Raw genomic sequence first — 15,263 nt, 5'->3', positions numbered from 1 at the left:
CGAACGGTTGTCGATGCATCTTTGCAAGGTCGCACACGTCACACTCGAGAGATTTTAGTTCGAGATCGGGGTAGGCTTTCTTAAGATAGGCTAAGCTTGGATGACCTAGAGCTCGATGTAGGTCGAGTGGAGTGAGCGAACTGAGATTGAGTGCTTTCAACGGATTCATATCGATGATGAGAACATTCTCCTTTGTCGACCCCATGAATATAAGATCGGCCCCCTTTCGACATTCGAAACGGCGACTGTTTGAGGCAGGAATCAAAGAGTAACCTAACCGAATGAAGTGGGTTAGGGAAACCAGCGAATTGGAGAGATTGGGCGCATAGTACGCCAGACTGAGTTCTAGCGGCCCGGTCGCAGTTTGAATGACCGCTGGGCCGAAACCAAGGATTGGTATGGCCGCACCGTTTGCTCCGAACACTGAGGACGAGGTCGGCGAGAAGGAAACAAAGTAGGTTTTGTGCTTAAGAAAGTGACCTGAGGCTCCACTGTCCAAAACAATCGCGTCCCTGAGATCTCCAGTCGACCCGAGATTGGCTTTTGAGGACGATTTACCGGAGAGTTTGTCGATTGCTGCTTGATAGTAGGCGATCGCTTTGTCCGAGTGTACTTGAAAACACTCGGACTCAGGGTGAGGAGCGTCTGGATGATGTTTGCCATCCCGGCACTGATTACGTCGGCTTTTCTTCTTGGGGGCATCAGAGGAGTTGTGACTTGAAGAGACAGCTAGGGCAGTGGAGGAAGAGGGAACTTGCGGCAACGACTCTCTCTGACGTCGAACCTCCATTTCGAGCGCACCAAGGAAAGGCTCCATCTCTATTACGTCTCCTTCCTTGAATTCTTTGAATTCCTTGAACTGAAGGGTGCGAAAAGTGGCGAAAGATGAGGGGAGTTTTCGGAGTGCAAACACTATGGCCATGGCAGTCAGGCCATTCTTGCCAAATTTGGCGGCGGCGACTTCGCACAAGTTACGGTAAGCATGACGGAGTGCTGTGATGGATTTGTCCATATCGCCTTTGTCGAAGCTGATGTCGAAGTACTTGTCCATGGCGCTGGCCGCGTTCTCCATGGTTTTAGCCATGAAATGTGCTTCGATGGCGTCCCACAGTTTCTTGGCGTCGTATACCCGCACGTCGGAGACAAATCGTTCCAGATTGTCGGTGGAGAGGTGCATTCGAATGAAATTGGTCGTCATTTTGTTGAGTTGCTGATACTCAGGCTTCTTCTTCATTTCGTCCGTCTGTTTGATAAGAATGTAGTCGTCGAGACCCTTGTATCCAAGGGTGGTGGTGATTGCCCATCGCCAGCTAGTGAAGTTGTCCTTGTCCAGCTTGTCGGTGACGAGTTTAATACTAGAAGTGTCGAGAAGACTCATGATGATGGGAGAAGCGGATGGAAAGGATGATTTGAAAGGCGAGGAGGATGAAGGGATAAGCGAGTCCTTGATTTTGTTGTCTGACTCGGAATCGACGGATTGAAATGAGACGCTACTTGACGCTGTTATGAGCTGCACGCGCGCCGTAAGCTATGTCACGCCTGGGACATGTTGTAGTTAGTACATGTCACAGCTCTCCATCCTAAGGGAGAGCGGAGGAGAGATCCCCAAACTCTCCTCATCTAGCAATCTACATAGTTTGCCAAGACAAGACAGGACTAGGTCTTTCTTCTCTATAGCTTCGACCTTAACATATTGCTAGATCTCCTCAAGAGAACAAGGACCAATCAAACCGAAAACCAGACACCGAACAGAACAAGCTGATCCGTTGGATCCGAATAGAACGAACTGAACCCAGAAACCGAACAGACACGAACTGAAGAACCCAACCCAAACCTGTAACCAAGATGGACGCCGCCGCCGTCGCCGCATTACAACAACAACTGGCCGACCTGATGGCCGTCGTCAACGAAGAACGTGGCCTCCGTCAACAAGCCGAAGCGGCTAGACAAGAAGCCGAGAATGCCCGTCAAGCGGCCGAGAATGCCCGGCAGCAAGCCGAGAACGCCCAACCACCACAGGACGCTCAGGTCCCAGCCAACAATCAACTGGTCGCGGTAGCCCAACAACCTATCCGTGCCCCGAAGATCGGAGTACCAGACAAGTACGACGGCTCACAAGGCGTCAAGGCCGAAGTTTACGCAAGCCAAGTGAGCCTCTACATCCTCGCAAACGTTGCAGCGTTCCCGGACAACAGATCACGAATCATATTCGCCCTTTCGTATTTGACGGGACAAGCAAGCAGTTGGGCTCAGCCTTGGATGCACAAGATCTGCGAAAATCGAGCCGCCACCTACAGCGAGTTTACGGATGCGTTTGAGGCTATGTTTTACGACACGGAAAAACAAACGAAAGCCGAACGGTCATTACGACTTCTGAAACAGACAAAATCGGTCAGCCAGTACACACATCAATTCCTGCTATACGCTCACGACACGGGATGGGAGCCACGGACCCTCGTCGGCCTGTACACTCAGGGCCTGAAGAAGGAAGTCCGCATAGCCCTAGTACTATCTCGCACCCAGTTCGACACCCTGGCGGCGGTTTCCAACATGGCTCTTAAAATAGACAACGAATTGAATGGGCTTGACTCCAGCACCATCCCCTCAACCTCAACAGCGGATCCAGATGTGATGGACATATCGGCGATGCGTGGGCAGATGTCTGAATCGGAGAGGGGCAGGATGATGAGGGAAGGGCTGTGTTTTCGTTGCGGCAAACAGGGTCACCGAGCACGAGAGTGCCCCGACAAGGGCAAGGGGAAGGGAGCTGTACGCGTGGCCGAGATGAAGGAGCTGGACCAGTGGAGAAGCGGAGCGAGGAGGTTCGAGAATGGGAGCGTAACGGAAGGGTCAAAAAAAGACGGAGCTCGGGACTGATGGGTATGCCCCTCCCGAGCTCACACAAGGAGCTATTAGTTAGTGTTGGCGCTAGTGATTTGGTTAACAGTAATACAACAATCGATCCCCAACTGTTCATTTCTTTCAACCTTGCGCCACACACCCTCCTTGAGCATACCACGACCAATATTTCCCATCCAACCAGATTTCTGGTGGATTCAGGGGCCACACACAATGTGCTGAGCCTTGCGTTCGCAGCAAGAACAGGCCTGCTAGCCCTGGTGTCCTCGTGCAACAGGACAATAGCAGGGTTCGACGGATTGACTAAGAGGTCCTCGTATGAGCTGGACCTTAGACTCAACCACTCGACCGAGCCGGCTAAATTTATCGTTACACAACTGAAAGACTCGTATGATGGCATATTGGGAATGCCCTGGATCAAATTATTTGGACACCGCATTGACTGGAGGACGAATTCACTTCGATTGGACAAAGGCTACATTGCGACCGCAGCGGCGGTTTCGTCTTATCCGACAAAAGCCTCGTCAGACGGGAGGGAGCCTGTGAGGCAAGCAAGGATAATTGACAAGGGAGTGTGTGCTTCGTGCACGTTAGCACTCCCGCAATGTAAGCTCGATTTCATTCCTTTACCTGCGGTTATAGAATCAACTGGCAAGCAGGATCCTCTCCTAGAAAACACTACCCACAGGACACCGACGAACCACACTGCCACGGCCGATGACCCGGACCAGGCTAAGGATTTCGCAGCCGCAGAATCGGCTTCGTCTTATCCAACAAAAGCCTCGTTAGACGGGGAGGAGCCCGTGAGGCAAGCGAGGATAATTGACGAGGGGGTGCGCACTTTTAGTGGGATAACGCCCCCGCGATGTGAGTCCCCACCCCACCAATCCCTTAGACTCAATGAAGCAGCTGGCAAGCATTTATGTCCATTAGAACTTGAAACACCGGCGGCCATCGGTACGACCAAGGCATCATGGTCGACTTCAGCCCGGATTGCAGCAAAGGCAAAGCAAGCAGACCCGATTAAAAGAGCGGAGGAAATCATCCCACGATGCTATCATCGGTATCTACACCTATTCCGAAAAATAGGAGCCCAGAAGCTACCACCAAGACGGCAATATGACTTCCGGGTGGAACTGCTGCCTGGCGCGACCCCTCAAGCCAGCAGGATTATCCCGCTATCGCCCGCGGAGAATGATGCAATGGACACATTAATTCGCGAGGGCCTCGAACACGGGACCATCAGACGGACTACATCCCCTTGGGCGGCTCCGGTGCTATTTACAGGAAAAAAGGACGGCAACCTGAGGCCCTGTTTTGACTACCGCAAGCTCAACGCGGTTACAGTTAAAAATAAGTACCCACTACCCTTGAATATGGATCTGGTGGACAGTCTACTGAATGCAGACAAATTCACCAAACTGGACTTACGGAACGCGTACGGGAATTTACGCGTAGCGGAGGGAGACGAAGACAAACTCGCGTTTGTGTGCAAAGCAGGACAATTTGCGCCGCTAACGATGCCGTTCGGCACGACCAGGGCGCCGGGATTCTTTCAGTTTTTCATCCAAGACATCCTACTCGGGCGCATCGGAAAGGACGTAGCGGCTTACCTGGACAACATCATGATCTACATGTTGGAGTGTGGGGTGGACAAACTCCACATTTGGAGTGTGCGGGAGTCAAGAGGAGGTCCGGGGGGGGAAGCAATGAAATCAAGGTTTTTACCCTCAATAGATTAAGAGTCTTCAGCCCACCAACTGAGCTACTCTTCGACATTCGACTATTGGCACCGACGGACCCGGTTTATGGTCAATACTCGTTGGGAACAACCTGAACTATTGGGACCCTTACCTCCACCGACTCGTGCGAAACATCCAAAACAGACAAAAGCCTACAAGGCCCTTCTCCAACTACCCCCACTCCCGCCGTCGCCTGTCGAGGAGGAACACGATCGTCCTCCGTCTCCTTTCATTTCGGCCGTTTCTTACATTTTCTCTAAGACACTAACCCGACACATCGACAACGAAAAACTAGATTCGATCCCATTTCTGCCTGGTCACCGGACGGTCCCAAATCCCTTAGGACTACCTATCACAGCCATCATCCCAAAGCCGGAATACCGACCGAGATCAAACCACCCAAGAGGAACATCACCTGCACATTCTTCGTCGGAAACTTCATCCACCATATCTGAACTCGAACTAAGGCACCGACCGACCTCCCTTCCTATGTCTCAGCCTACAACAACCGAGATCTCACCCAGAACCAAATTCCTACAACAACCGAGTATCTACAAGCAAGATGTGGAACTGCTGTTGGCCGACGGCTCCAACTTCAACAAATGGAAACGGGGCCTTACTCGGGTCATTCTTCTCGCGCTTGGCCACGCTAATTTCTTTGACAAGGTGGAGAACTACACCAAGCTATCGGCACAGGAGAACACCTGCCTCCTTTTCCTCATTCAAATCACGGTACATGACGAACTGTCATCCCTGGTTGATTGGTTCACTACTGGTACCGAAGCCTACGAAGCGGTCCAGTCCAACTTCCAGGGGACCATCCGTTTTCGCCAGATGGAACTTGTCGACAAGCTCTTGGAATTGCGCATTTCCGGCCCTAATACCGAGCCTTCGCAAATACCCGGTTTATTCAATAAAACCTTTGACATATTTTCCGATCTACAAAAGGTCGGCGCTCCACTCTCGCCACTCGTGGAGAGTCTCGTGCTCCAAAGTATTGTCCCGCCCCCGACATCGATGTCTTGATCGCAGCTTTTCCAGAACATCTCCTTGCAGCTCGGTAATAAAGCCGACGTATCTGCGCGAGACATTCAAGCCATCATCACTTCGGCATACGGTGAATCACTTCGATTTGATTCAGCTGGACCAACAGTTCCGTCGGTTTTCCAAGCGGGACCAAGTCAGACCACAGCCAATCCATGGGGTGCCCCACAGCAAAACTTTGGGCAAAACCAACAAGGCCGACGACAACGCAACAACCCGAACTCCCGACAACAGAACACATCATTCCAACGACCACAACAGCCCAACAACAACACCCACAATCAAAACGTTGGTCGACCAGGCAATCCGACGATCGATGACATTGCTTCCGCCATCAACAACATTCACAAAGGAAATACGGGACCCAGCGACCCCAATCTCCTCGCAGGGAGACCTTGTGTTTACTGCGGGGGCTTGGGTCACTGGAGATCGACCTGTCCGATCCTCCGCAGAGACGCCGGTCTGCAACAACCCAATACCCCCGTCAATGGTCGCCCCGTTTCCGGTTTCGCCCGCCAAGCCGCACTTCCGAACGACCCACCCACTCGGCCTGATGAATTTCCGGCGGTTCGATCGGCAGTGGGTGCGGATGCGACAAGTGCCGCTGGCGCAGGCACGGTTTTGGATTCTGGGGCGACCCATCACGTGAGCGGCTCTTTCCGTGATTTTTCTTTTATGACAGCTTTGGAACCGCCTTTGAGACTGAATCTCGCTTCGTCAAATGGTTATATGACTGCGACACACAGTGGTCACCTCAGGATAACCAATGGGGCTGGTACACTGGCGGTGCCGAAGTTCCTGTACAGCCCGGACATGACGGGAACGCTTCTTAGCTTGGGACAATTTATCGATTCCGGTTTCCGCCCGGCGTTCCTTCCGAACAACAACATCCGCCTAACCTCTTCCTTTATATCTATCACGGCCACGTATCGTAACCGTTCTTGGTTTATCTCGTCCGGCGCTTTTCAACCCATTTGTTCCTCTATTAAATCGATTTCTCCCCCTATTCCTGTTTTTAATCCATCATTCAACTGGCATTGCCGACTTGGGCACGTTTCGGACGACATCGTCAAACAATTTCTGAAGAGATTCGTGCCACACTTCGACATCAAATCCTGGACTCCATTTATATGTGAATCGTGCAAATTATCCAAGAGCAAACAACACCGTCATCACCTCCCAGAATCTATTCCTTTGAGCGACAAACTAGACCTTCTTGTGACTGATGTGCTGGGACCGCTCGACCCGGACATCAACGGCAATCGATTCCTACTCACTGTGCAAGACCACGCGACCACCTACTCGTTTGCTTTTCCCATGAAAAATCGTTCTGAAGTACCCTCTATCATTATATCTCTCATCAAGCGGATTATATCCCATTTCAAATTGGCTCCACGATACATCCGGTGCGACAATGCTAAGGAGTACACAACCCAATCCTTCTCGACATACCTCTCTTCGGTCGGCACATCAATAATTTTCACCTCTCTGTACACACCTGAACAAAATGGCGAAGCCAAACGATTGAATCGTACCCTTGGTGACATAGCCCGTACGACCCTGAAGCATTCTCAACTTCCCGACTCTCTCTGGTCATACGCATACAAATGCGCGTGCTACCTGATTAACCGCATACCTAACGCGCGCTGCAAAACAACACCCCTCGAACTTTGGTCTGATCGAAAACCCCTGGGGCCTTCCTTTTACCCATTCGGCACCAAGGCGGTCGTGCACATACCCAAGGAACGCCGCCGCAAGTTAGATCAACGAGGTTGGCTCGGATACCTAGTCGGCTACCAGGACGATGAGCGTGGATGGTTCTTCTGGAACCCGGAGACCAAAAGGGTCATAAACTCAGAGTGTGCTGAGTTCATTGACTTTCAAGGGAAATTGCTGATCCCTGGCCCCAAAAATTCACCTGATTTTCCTTCTGCTCGTAGAACTCTTACCCTCGGCCAGGAGCCGACAAAGGAGATATGTGACGCTCAAGATGATCAACTCGATTCAATCCAAGCGATTTCGGACGCTGACATTCCCACGAATCTGAAGTCCGCACTGGCATGCCCCAAACGGGATTCTTGGTGTGCGGCATGCATGACCGAGTGGGACCAACTGGTCCAGATCAACACCTTCGAGATAGAAGAAAAAGAAAATAAACATTCCATCGGCACCCGCTTTGTTTTCGATATCAAACGTAAATCGGACGGATCGGTTGAGAAATTGAAGGCTAGGTTTGTTGTCCAAGGCTTCAAGCAAAGGATCGGACGGGACGTGAAGTCTACTTTCGCACCCACGGCATCCCTGACGACATTACGGCTCCTTCTGACCTTATCAATCGTCAAAAAATGGAAGATCAACTCATTCGACGTGACCGGCGCCTTCGTGCACAGTCCGATAGACGAGACAATCTATGTTGATCCTCCAACCAAACTTTTTCCGGAGCTGAAAGGCAAAGTCCTCCAATTGAAGAAAGCGTTGTATGGGACCCGCCAAGCAAGTAGATGCTGTTGGAAACACTTCAAAGGTCTTCTAGAAGCGTGGGAGTTTACCTGCGACGAGGTTGAGGAATGCTTATACAGGTATAAGAAGGGCAATTCAATTGTAATCATATGGATCCACGTTGACGACGGGATTGTTTTCAGCAACGATGATATGGCACTCAAGATCCTCCGTCAGAAACTCGAGTCCAATTTACGGGTTAAATGGGACAACAGACCGGACAAACTTGTTGGTATCAAAATGGAATATGAAGATGGATTGATTTTCTTGAGCCAACCGCTGTTAATCGACCAGACGATCAAGAAGTTTCAAGCAGAAGTTCAACAGAAGGTCATACCGACGTACACTCCTCTTGCTGGCGACAATCTGGTAACATCTTTGGGAGAACCGGTTAATGCGACCCTATATCAATCTTTGATTGGATCGCTGAACTACATCGCATTGGGGTCTCGACCCGATCTCAGTTTTGCGGTAAATTACCTAGCACGTTTCAGTTCCAACCCAGATGAAACCCATTGGAGCGGCCTCAAAAACCTTGTTCAGTATATCTCGACCACAAGATCGAAACGACTAAAACTGGAACACACCGACAACCAGCTAGTTACTTGGTCAGATGCTAACTGGGGGGGGGAATATCAACGTTCCACCTCAGGTTTCATTATCAAATTTTTGGGCAGCCCTATCGCCTGGGGATCTCGACGAAAGAAGGTCGTAGCAACATCAACATGTGCTGCGGAATTCATCTCAATTGGTTCGGCTGTCGACTTCTTGTTGTTTCTCATTCCCATTGTTCGATCTCTCGACTCAACTCCAGAAATAATCCTCAAATGCGATAACCACGCGGCAGTTTTGGTTTCTGACGACAACGCATCCAAGGGCAGGATGAAAAGCCTCGAACGCAACTTCTTTTTTGTGAACGACGCGGTCCGTGAAAATGGGATAAAACTACACTGGGTTTCCACATCCGACAACATCGCTGATTTCTTTACTAAACCTCTGCGCGCAAATCTTCACTCGACATCAATGGCCAAAATCTTTCCTTAAATTGTGTTTGTTGTATCTTCAGTTGTGATTCTTCTTTAATCTTGTTGTCTCTCCGTCTTTATCTCCACTCAGTTTCCTTCAAATTTTTCTTCCTTTGTTCTCTTCATTATCCCCACTCAGTTTTCCAATTCTTTTTTCATTTTCTCTCAAATCTTTCTATGGTTGTATCTGGAGGTGTGGAGTTTGAGGGGGCGTGTTGGAGTGTGGGGTGGACAAACTCCACATTTGGAGTGTGCGGGAGTCAAGAGGAGGTCCGGGGGGGGAAGCAATGAAATCAAGGTTTTTACCCTCAATACTACACACAAAAGGGGTCTAATCATGAGGATGCGGTTAGTAGTGTACTGGAAACGTTGGGCAAGCACCACCTATGGCTTAAACCCAAGAAGTGCGAGTTTGGACGGGACGAGGTTGAATATTTAGGCCTCTTGATTTCATGCAACCGGTTGCGTATGGACCCGATGAAAGTCACGGCCGTGACTGAATGGCCGGCACCCACCAACGTCACAGAACTTCAACGGTTCATTGGTTTCGCCAACTTTTACCGACGATTTATTGATCATTTCTCTGGCACCACGAGACCACTACACGATTTGACAAAGGGGGATCGAGCTTTCCAATGGGACTCACGGTGTCACTCGGCGTTTGAACAACTGAAGACGGCGTTTACTACGGCGCCGGTATTGAAGATTGCGGATCCCTACCTACCGTTCATCCTGGAGTGTGATTGCTCAGACTTCGCCCTCGGTGCAGTACTTTCACAGGTTTGCACCAAGGACGGCGAACTACACCCGGTGGCGTTTCTATCCAGATCTTTGATTCAGGCCGAGCGGAACTATGAAATTTTCGACAAAGAATTACTGGCAATTGTGGCGTCCTTCAAAGAATGGCGACACTATCTAGAAGGCAACCCACACAGACTGCAAGCAATAGTGTACACGGACCACCGTAATCTCGAGAGTTTCATGACAACAAAGAAACTAACAAGGCGGCAAGCGCGGTGGGCCGAAACACTAGGGTGTTTCGACTTTGAAATTGTTTTTAGACCCGGTAGACAGGCCACCAAACCGGATGCGTTATCCAGACGCCCTGACCTAGCCCCGACAAAAGAAGACAAGCTATCATTCGGACAACTCCTCCGGCCGGAAAATATCACGCCGGAAACTTTTGCGGAGGTCGCAGAGCTCGACTGCTGGTTTGTGGACGAATCTTTTGAGGCGGAGGAAGCGACGAGGTGGTTCGAAGTGGATGTCATGGGAATCAAAGACCCGGGGGAACCGGAGGAGAGGGCAGACGCCATACTACCGGACACCGAATTGCTAAGTCTAATTCGAGTTGCTACTCCCAAGGACCCACGACTAGCTGAGCTAATAGACAACCTGAAGGGACAGACGGGTCGACAAGATGAATCTGCGTTCATTAGCGTAGACGGGCTAGTGTATAGGCGGGGGAGGATCGAGGTTCCGGCAAACGACAACATCAAGACTGCCATATTACAGAGCCGGCACAACAGTCTATTAGCGGGCCACCCGGGGAGGGCTAAGACTCTGGCGTTGATTAGACGCTGCTTCAACTGGCCATCGATGAAGAGGTTTGTGAACCGCTATGTCGACGGGTGTAGCTCGTGTCAGCGGGTAAAGCCGTCACTGTTAAAACCATACGGAGCTTTAGAACCACTACCCATACCCGCAGGACCATGGACCGACATCTCCTACGACCTGATCACCGACCTCCCGAAGTCAAATGGCCACGACTGTATCCTGACAGTGGTAGACCGGTTGACGAAAATGGCACATTTTCTCGCCTGCCATAAATCAGTCACAGCGGACCAACTAGCAGATCTAATGACTCGACAGGTGTGGAAGTTACACGGGACGCCCAAGACCATTGTATCTGATAGGGGGAGCATCTTTATTTCTCAGGTCACTAAAGAGCTGAACAAGCGCCTCGGCATCAGACTCTGTGCTTCCACCGCCTACCACCCAAGAACAGATGGCCAATCCGAGATTGTGAATAAGGCCGTGGAGCAATACTTGCGTCATTTCGTCACCTACAGGCAGGACAACTGGGATAACCTACTAGCAACGGCTGAATTCGCGTACAACAACAGTGAACACGTGAGCATTGGGATGTCGCCCTTCAAGGCCAACTACGGATTCGAGCCGACATTCGCGGGGATACCGTCGTCGGAGCAATGCCTACCGCAAGTGGAGGCACGACTACAAGAGCTAGCCAAGGTGCAAGAGGAATTAGCGGCCGGCCTGGAAGGTGCGCAAGAGGTCATGAAGGCCCAATTTGATCGCGGCGTCCGCAGCACGCCAAAATGGACAGTAGGCGATGCAGTGTGGCTCAACGGTCGAAACATTTCAACGACGCGGCCTAGCGCGAAACTGGCTCATAGATGGCTAGGCCCATTTCCAATTGTTGAAAAAATCTCACATTCGGTATATAAACTGACACTGCCTCCCTCAATGAGAGGGGTATACCCAGTTTTTCATGTTTCAGTTCTCAGGAAACACGAGCCGGATAGCATTGTAGGACGACAAGCGGCGCAGCCAGATCCGGTGGTGGTGGAGGGCGAGGACGAATGGGAGGTCGAGGAGATATTGGATTGCAGGAAACGGGGAAAAAGACTGGAATATCTGATTGGCTGGAAAGGTTACGAGCCGCAACACAACTCATGGGAACCGGAAGATCACTTGAAAAACTCTAAACAACTACTGGACGAATTCAACACGGCATTTCCACAGGCGGCGATGCGACACAAACGGACAAGGAGATTATGAGGGTTAAGCTTTTTTACCCACAGGGTTTTTTTAATGCTGCCCGGGGAAGAGAACGCAGAGCCGGGGGCTTGGGCGTTAAAGGCGGGATAGTGTTATGAGCTGCACGCGCGCCGTACGCTATGTCACGCCTGGGACATGTTGTAGTTAGTACATGTCACAGCTCTCCATCCTAAGGGAGAGCGGAGGAGAGATCCCCAAACTCTCCTCATCTAGCAATCTACATAGTTTGCCAAGACAAGACAGGACTAGGTCTTTCTTCTCTATAGCTTCGACCTTAACAGACGCCAGCGGAGTTGTATCTTCCGGCTCGAGGGAAGGCTCCGCCTGGTTCTCTAATGGCGCAGGAGGAACTGGATTGGATTGGTCACAGTTTTGGTCCGCCACGGTGCTGAGGAAGTTGGATCGGTAAGGGAGTAGGTCAAGTCGGGACTCCTGGGACTTGTTAGCTCGTTAACGCTGGGCTCATAACCTGAGAAACCAGAACAGCGTGCCGTGAGCTAAGGAGGCCGACGACGAACGGGAGAGAGAAGGGAAATGAACTAAGCACCTGAGAAACCAGAACAGCGTGCCTAGAGCTAAGGAGGCCGTGATGGGAGGCCGACGACGAACGGGAGAGAGAAGGGAAATGAACTAAGCACCTGTTGGTGCAAGGGGAATGACTCGGAGAAAGATGAGTGATCACATTGCATAGGGAGCAAGACAAGAGAGAAAGGAACAGAGAGAGGGAAAAGACAAGCAAACCTGAGAAACCAGAACAGCGTGCCGTGAGCTAAGGAGGCCGTGATGGGAGGCCGACGACGAACGGGAGAGAGAAGGGAAATGAACTAAGCACCTGTTGGTGCAAGGGGAATGACTCCGAGAAAGATGAGTGAAGAAAAGAAAAGGAGGCTTGGTACAAGATACTAAAGTCTAAGTACAAGCTTCTAAACCTAAAGCTATGATAGACAAGGTTGTACCGGGCCCGCTCCACCTGACTGCTTCGCCGCAGTCATCCACCTGTACTCCTCTCTGTCCTGTATCGCAACAATCAATACTTTATTACACGTAAGATTACTTGCTCGCTTTAGTCGCATACAAGAGTAAGGCCCCGTTTGGAGCCGATATAATTGCGTGATATAATCTGGAAACTTGTGACATCTGGTCAAGTTTTGGCGGACTTGATCAGATGTCATATAGGATGTCATACAAAAAAACTTATATATCGCCTGAATTATATTGGCTCCAAACGGGGCCTAAGATGATTAACATGTGTAGAATGCTATTGCTTAGTATCTCTATACTGGAACTTTGAAAGGGTGCTTTTTGCTATCCATGGGAAACCGGCCACAAGGGTCAGTGAGGTGACTTTCAGTTACTAGCCTGAAAACAAATAGTTGACTTTCATTTTATCCTTCCCAGGGCCAAGTGGAAATATATTTCTGCTATGATAATTTTTGGATGCCTTGCACTCTACATGTTGGTCGCGTGTGTGTTGATTTTAGTCAAAGCTGTCAACTTATTCGCTCCACCCTTGACAGTCAAGGGTGGAGCGAATGCCACCCTGTATGCGCAAGTCGTCATTTCATTGATTGCTACTTTCGGTAAGATCGAGCAATCTTGCTCTTATCCGATTATCCTTGACCCGCTCGCTGACTGATCTGGCATTTTGCTTGACTCAGGTTCTTGGATCACGTCAAGTGTCCTGGCGCTAGATCCGTGGCATTTGCTAACCTGCATGTTGCAGTATTTGTGAGTAACCACTCAGCCAATCTATCAGAATTTGAACCAAACATCACTCATCATTGAGTATTTATTCCTCTCAGGTTATTGGCCCCAGCATATATCAACGTACTCAACGTCTATGCATTCGCAAACCTTGTAAGCCAGCAATTTGGTCCCACACAACTGTGTGATTCTTTGACGATTCTCAGACTGAATTTCGTGTGCGTACCCTTTTGACACGGCGTAGCATGAGTTTTCTTGGGGAACGAAGTACCAGAACATCATATTAACCGACCTGGGAGTGGCAGTCTTTGCTGGCGATTCGAAAGTAGAGATCACATGCCCGCTGGAGCAGAAAGATCTTGACCAGACTTATGGCGAAGCGCTGATGAACCTGAAAACTCGGCCGAAATTGGTCGAAAAGAACCGGTCGGACAAGGAGAAAGAAGCTCTAAAGCAAGACTATTACAAAAGCGTCCGAACAAACGTTGTCCTGCTCTGGACGCTCGCCAACGTAAGTCTCCTCCCGATCCGCCTTGATCGATTCTTATAGGTACACTCGCTGAGCGCTGGGTTATCTAGGGTATCGTGGTCGCTTGCATATTGGATGGCGATGTGAGAAGCTCCTTTGCTTTGGGAAAAGCCAGCTTGAAGGTCCGGCTATACATGATCATCATTCTTGGCTTTGTAGCCTTCAGTAAGTCTCCGCCCTGGTATCAATCATCAGACCGTCCTTCTGACCAATCCTCCAACTTCTCCCCTCCCTTTTTGTTCCACAGTGGCGCTGATCCGTCTCGGCGGATCAACAATCTACCTCGGCATCCGGCTGTTTGCCGGCTGATTTCATACTGTCAACTGTTTGGCTGTTTAAAACATTTTGACTGCGGCATCCATTATGTGTAGCAACAACCAGTTCCACACGTGTTTATTTATATTGCGCACCAATGTTGTACTTGCATGTAATTTTTGGCTTTCTTTGGGGGGCTTGACTATTTGACTCCCAAAACTTACATTCTGACTCCCAAAACATAATTTTTGGGAGTTGAAATGTAATTTCCCCGCATAGATTGAATTTGGGAGTCGGAAATGTAATTTTATAAGAAATTACAGAAAAAATACCTTCTCACTGGGGTACCCAAAGCCCATCAAAATTTTACAGCGGGCAGAAGCCCTCTCAAGAGCACATGCTGCGTGCACTGTGGGTCTAATTTGGTGGATTTGCTAATCTTCAAGTATGTATGTACAGTGGGTCATCTAATGTTTTTGGAACTGCATTTTTCATTGCAGAAGCTCAAGCAACAGACCCAAAGTCATGGGATTGGCTGCAGGGGTGTAAAATAAGTTCCCAAGAATGATTATGACAGAAAAAAAATGAAAGTGAAAATTTTCCAATTTTGCGCAAATTTCTCAGAATCCAAGTTTATTAAAGACACAGTTTTGTAAAAAGTTGAAAAAAAATCAAGGGGTTCCCCTTACATTTTGTCAAAATAGGGAAAAAAACATCAAGGGTTTCCCCTTATTATAAAACACAAAAAAAAAACAAGGTTTCATACACATACAACAGAACTGAAAAAAAAAGAAATCTCAAATG

At 49.7% G+C, this 15,263-nt stretch overlaps 1 protein-coding gene across 1 annotated transcript; it reads left to right on the top strand.

Moving 5' to 3' along the window:
• Window positions 1-13,282: 13,282 nt before the first annotated feature.
• PtA15_1A259 (uncharacterized protein) lies at window positions 13,283-14,513 on the top strand (the record flags this gene model as incomplete). Its single annotated transcript, XM_053165267.1, has 7 exons — window positions 13,283-13,302; window positions 13,370-13,551; window positions 13,630-13,699; window positions 13,774-13,828; window positions 13,920-14,186; window positions 14,255-14,369; window positions 14,452-14,513. 7 exons carry the CDS (start codon window positions 13,283-13,285, stop codon window positions 14,511-14,513), a joined length of 771 nt encoding a protein of 256 aa, XP_053016476.1.
• Window positions 14,514-15,263: the final 750 nt, after the last annotated feature.

This window comes from Puccinia triticina, chromosome 1A, assembly GCF_026914185.1.
Source record: "Puccinia triticina chromosome 1A, complete sequence".
NCBI classification, from domain to species: Eukaryota; Fungi; Basidiomycota; class Pucciniomycetes; order Pucciniales; family Pucciniaceae; genus Puccinia; species Puccinia triticina.
The sequence above is the reverse complement of the archived record's forward strand: the minus strand, read 5'-3'. Positions and strand labels throughout refer to the sequence as shown.